Here is a 5,000-nt window from a genome sequence, read left to right on the forward strand (position 1 = left end):
GGACGCGGATACCCAGGGCTCGGCTATGGCACAGGACGCGGATACCCAGGACTCGCCTATGGCACAGGACGCGGATACCCAGGACTCGGCTATGGCACAGGACGCGGATACCCAGGACTCGGCTATGGCACAGGACACGGATACCCAGGACTCGGCTATGGCACAGGACACGGATACCCAGGACTCGGCTATGGCACGGGACGCGGATACCTAGGACTCGGCTATGGCACAGGACGCGGATACCCAGGACTCGGCTATGGCACAGGACGCGGATACCCAGGACTCGGCTATGGCACAGGACTCGGCTATGGCACGGGACGCGGATACCCAGGACTCGGCTATGGCACGGGACGCGGATACCTAGGACTCGGCTATGGCACGGGACGCGGATACCTAGGACTCGGCTATGGCACAGGACGCGGATACCCAGGACTCGGCTATGACACAGGACTCGGCTATGGCACAGGACTCGGCTATGGCACGGGACGCGGATACCCAGGACTCGGCTATGGCACGGGACGCGGATACCCAGGACTCGGCTATGGCACAGGACTCGGCTATGGCATAGGATCCGGCTATGGCACAGGACTCGGATACCCAGGACTCGGCTATGGCACGGGACGCGGATACGCAGGACTCGGCTATAGCACAGGACGCGGATACCCAGGACTCGGCTATGGCACAGGACTCGGCTATGGCATAGGATCCGGCTATGGCACAGGACGCGGATACCCAGGACTCGGCTATGGCACAGGACTCGGCTATGGCACGGGACGCGGATACCCAGGACTCGGCTATGGCACAGGACTCGGCTATGGCACAGGACGTGGATACCCAGGACTCGGCTATGGCACAGGACGTGGATACCCAGGACTCGGCTATGGCACAGGACTCGGCTATGGCACAGGACTCGGCTATGGCACAGGACACGGATACCCAGGACTCGGCTATGGCACGGGACGCGGATACCCAGGACTCGGCTATGGCACAGGACTCGGCTATGGCACAGGACTCGACTATGGCACAGGACGCGGATACCCAGTGCTCGGAATGGACAATGACAAGGACCACTTCGCAGGCTACGCCACCACGAACACAGTGGTCTTCACGGGCACCGAATCGGACGCTGGCCCGAACTTCGGCTTCGCACTTGGTAGCGGAGGATTTGGAGTCGGGCCTGGTATAGGAGCCTCACTTAGTACCGGATCTGGTATGGGAGCCTCACTTGGTACCGGATCTGGTATGGGAGCCTCACTTGGTACCGGATCTGGTATGGGAGCCTCACTTAGTACCGGATCTGGTATGGGAGCCTCACTTGGTACCGTATCTGGTATGAGAGCCTCACTTGGTACCGGATCTGGTATGGGAGCCTCACTTGGTACCGGATCTGGTATGGGAGCTTCACTTGGTACCGGATCTGGTATGGGAGCCTCACTTGGTACCGGATCTGGTATGGGAGCCTCACTTGGTACCGTATCTGGTATGGGAGACTCACTTGGTACCGTATCTGGTATGAGAGCCTCACTTGGTACCGGATCTGGTATGGGAGACTCACTTGGTACCGTATCTGGTATGAGAGCCTCACTTGGTACCGGATCTGGTATGGGAGCCTCATTTGGTACCAGATCTGGTATGGGAGCCTCACTTGGTACCGGATCTGGTATGGGAGCCTCACTTGGTACCGGATCTGGTATGGGAGCCTCACTTGGTACCGGATCTGGTATGGGAGCCTCACTTGGTACCGGATCTGGTATAGGAGCCTCACTTAGTAGCGGATCTGGTATGGGAGCCTCACTTGGTACCGTATATGGCACAGCACGTGGATACCCAGGACTCGGCTATGGCACAGGACTCGGCTATGGCACAGGACGTGGATACCCAGGACTCGGCTATGGCACAGGACGTGGATACCCAGGACTCGGCTATGGCACAGGACGTGGATACCCAGGACTCGACTATGGCACAGGACTCGGCTATGGCACGGGACGCGGCTACCCAGAACTCGACTATGGCACAGGACGCGGATACCCAGTGCTCGGAATGGACAATGACAAGGACCACTTCTCAGGCTACGCCACCACGAACACAGTGGTCTTCACGGGCACCGAATCGGACGCTGGCCCGAACTTCGGCTTCGCACTTGGTAGCGGAGGATTTGGAGTCGGGCCTGGTATAGGAGCCTCACTTGCTAGCGGATCTGGTATGGGAGCTTCACTTGGTACCGTATCTGGTATGGGAGCCTCACTTGGTAGCGGAGGATTTGAAGTCGGCCCTGGTATGGGAGTCTCACTTGGTACCGGATATGGTATGAGAGCCTCACGAGGTATCGGATCTGGTATGGGAGCCTCATTTGGTACCAGATCTGGTATGGGAGCCTCACTTGGTACCGGATCTGGTATGGGAGCCTCACTTGGTACCGGATCTGGTATGGGAGCCTCACTTGGTACCGGATCTGGTATGGGAGCCTCACTTGGTACCGGATCTGGTATGGGAGCCTCACGTGGTAGCGGATCTGGTATGGGAGCCTCACTTGGTACCGGATCTGGTATCAACGCCTTACTTCAGACCAAACCAGGGTACGTCCCACGGTTTGGTGGTACCTCTGGAAAAGGTAGCGGTATCAGTGTCGGTCTTGGCGGTGGAGGGAAATAGATACCGCTTCAGAAAAAATAAATAAATAAATAAAACACAAAATAAATGATAGAAAAAATATAAACATGACTAAGCAACATTTAACCTTTGTCGAATGGTGTTTTTGGAAAAGACTTTTTGCAGTTTATTCCATCTTAATGGTGTCCGTCCGAATCAGATTTTATCAGACGGTGTATGGTAACGCACACACACACACACACACATATATATATGTGTGTGTGTGTGTGTGTGTGTGTATTATATATATATATATATATATATATATATATATATATATATATATATATATATATATATATATATATATATATATATTAACAGAAAGGCTGGGAGGAGGGGAAAAGTCCCTCCCACCCAGCAGGTGAGGCGGACTGTGGGCCCTGCTGGGAGGGCGACTGCTGGAGCGCAGGCTGGGAACGGGAACTACTCGTCTCGCCTGCGCTCTGGTGGCCGCCAGCCCAGAGTGAAGCTTGTGGGGGATAGCCCTTGGGAACCCCACAGGTGGATGATGGGGCACGCAGCCCGCCACCCCCTTTTATATGGGGCAGCGTCGGTGGGGGTGGCAGAGGTGGCATCCACCCAGAGCGACTGCCAGAGGCTGAACCTCAGGCGGGAAGTCAGGGTGGGGGCTTGGAACATCCGTTCTTTGCGTCAGGATGATCAGTTGCCTCTACTGTCGAGGGAACTGGGGAGGCTGAGAGTTGAGGTAGCTGCTCTCTCGGAGGTGAGGAGGCCTGGCAGCAGCATGACCTGTGTAGGTGGCTACACCTATTACTGGTCGGGCCGCAGCGACGGCCACCATCTCCAGGGAGTAGCCATTGCCATCTCCAGCCGACTCCAGCCCTCGATAGTAGAGGTTACCCCTGTTGATGAGCGTATAATGGTATTGAGATTGAAGCTATCTTTTGGCTTCATGTCTCTTATTGCTGTGGACGCTCCTACCGATGTTTGTAAACTTGACGTGAAAGAGATGTTCTACGCCAAACTTATCCCCGGCGAGATATTCGCATTGTTCTGGGTGACTTCAATGCCGTATCTGGCTGTGATCGAGCTGGCTATGAGATGTCTGTTGGTCCCCATGGTTCAGGAGCTGATGCCGGTAGCGAGAATAGCCTCCTTTTCCAGGACTTTGCTAGGTCCCAGAAATTGAGGATTTCTGGCTCCTGGTACCAGCGCCCAGACCCACATCGCTGGACATGGTACAGTGATGCGGGTAACGCAGCCAAGGAGATCGACCACATACTTGTTAGCACTCGTTGGAGGATCCTTCAGAATTGCAGGGTGTACAGGAGTGCTGAGTTCTGTGGTACTGACCATAGATTGGTTGTGGCTACCCTCCGGGTCCACTTCAAAACCCCCCAGCGGTCAAATGATCACCCTAGGGTGTTTCATTTGGACAGGCTGAGGGAGGGGGAGTGTGCCCGCGGGTTTGCCGAGGCAATCTCTGATCGTTTCGCCGTGCTTGACAGTCTGACAGACCCTGTTCTTTTGTGGGATACCTTTAAGCGTGAAACGCTTGATGAGCAGGTGAGGCGGACTGTGGGCCCTGCTGGGAGGGCGACTGCTGGAGCGCAGGCTGGGAACGGGAACTACTCGTCTCGCCTGCGCTCTGGTGGCCGCCAGCCCAGAGTGAAGCTTGTGGGGGATAGCCCTTGGGAACCCCACAGGTGGATGATGGGGCACGCAGCCCGCCACCCCCTTTTATATGGGGCAGCGTCGGTGGGGGTGGCAGAGGTGGCATCCACCCAGAGCGACTGCCAGAGGCTGAACCTCAGGCGGGAAGTCAGGGTGGGGGCTTGGAACATCCGTTCTTTGCGTCAGGATGATCAGTTGCCTCTACTGTCGAGGGAACTGGGGAGGCTGAGAGTTGAGGTAGCTGCTCTCTCGGAGGTGAGGAGGCCTGGCAGCAGCATGACCTGTGTAGGTGGCTACACCTATTACTGGTCGGGCCGCAGCGACGGCCACCATCTCCAGGGAGTAGCCATTGCCATCTCCAGCAGACTCCAGCCCTCGATAGTAGAGGTTACCCCTGTTGATGAGCGTATAATGGTATTGAGATTGAAGCTATCTTTTGGCTTCATGTCTCTTATTGCTGTGGACGCTCCTACCGATGTTTGTAAACTTGACGTGAAAGAGATGTTCTACGCCAAACTTATCCCCGGCGAGATATTCGCATTGTTCTGGGTGACTTCAATGTCGTATCTGGCTGTGATCGAGCTGGCTATGAGATGTCTGTTGGTCCCCATGGTTCAGGAGCTGATGCCGGTAGCGAGAATAGCCTCCTTTTCCAGGACTTTGCTAGGTCCCAGAAATTGAGGATTTCTGGCTCCTGGTACCAGCGCCCAGAC

The 5,000-nt window shown here is 55.8% G+C and overlaps 1 protein-coding gene across 1 annotated transcript in view; it reads left to right on the plus strand.

Moving 5' to 3' along the window:
• Positions 1-2,652, plus strand: part of LOC113815743 (putative per-hexamer repeat protein 5) — a 5,266-nt gene extending 2,614 nt beyond the window's left edge. Inside the window, exon 3 of the mRNA XM_070117288.1 lies at positions 17-2,652. Coding sequence (XP_069973389.1) covers positions 17-2,652 — 2,636 coding nt within the window. The remainder of the gene's footprint in view (positions 1-16) is intronic.
• Positions 2,653-5,000: the final 2,348 nt, after the last annotated feature.

This window comes from Penaeus vannamei, chromosome 40, assembly GCF_042767895.1.
Source record: "Penaeus vannamei isolate JL-2024 chromosome 40, ASM4276789v1, whole genome shotgun sequence".
Taxonomy (NCBI): Eukaryota; Metazoa; Arthropoda; class Malacostraca; order Decapoda; family Penaeidae; genus Penaeus; species Penaeus vannamei.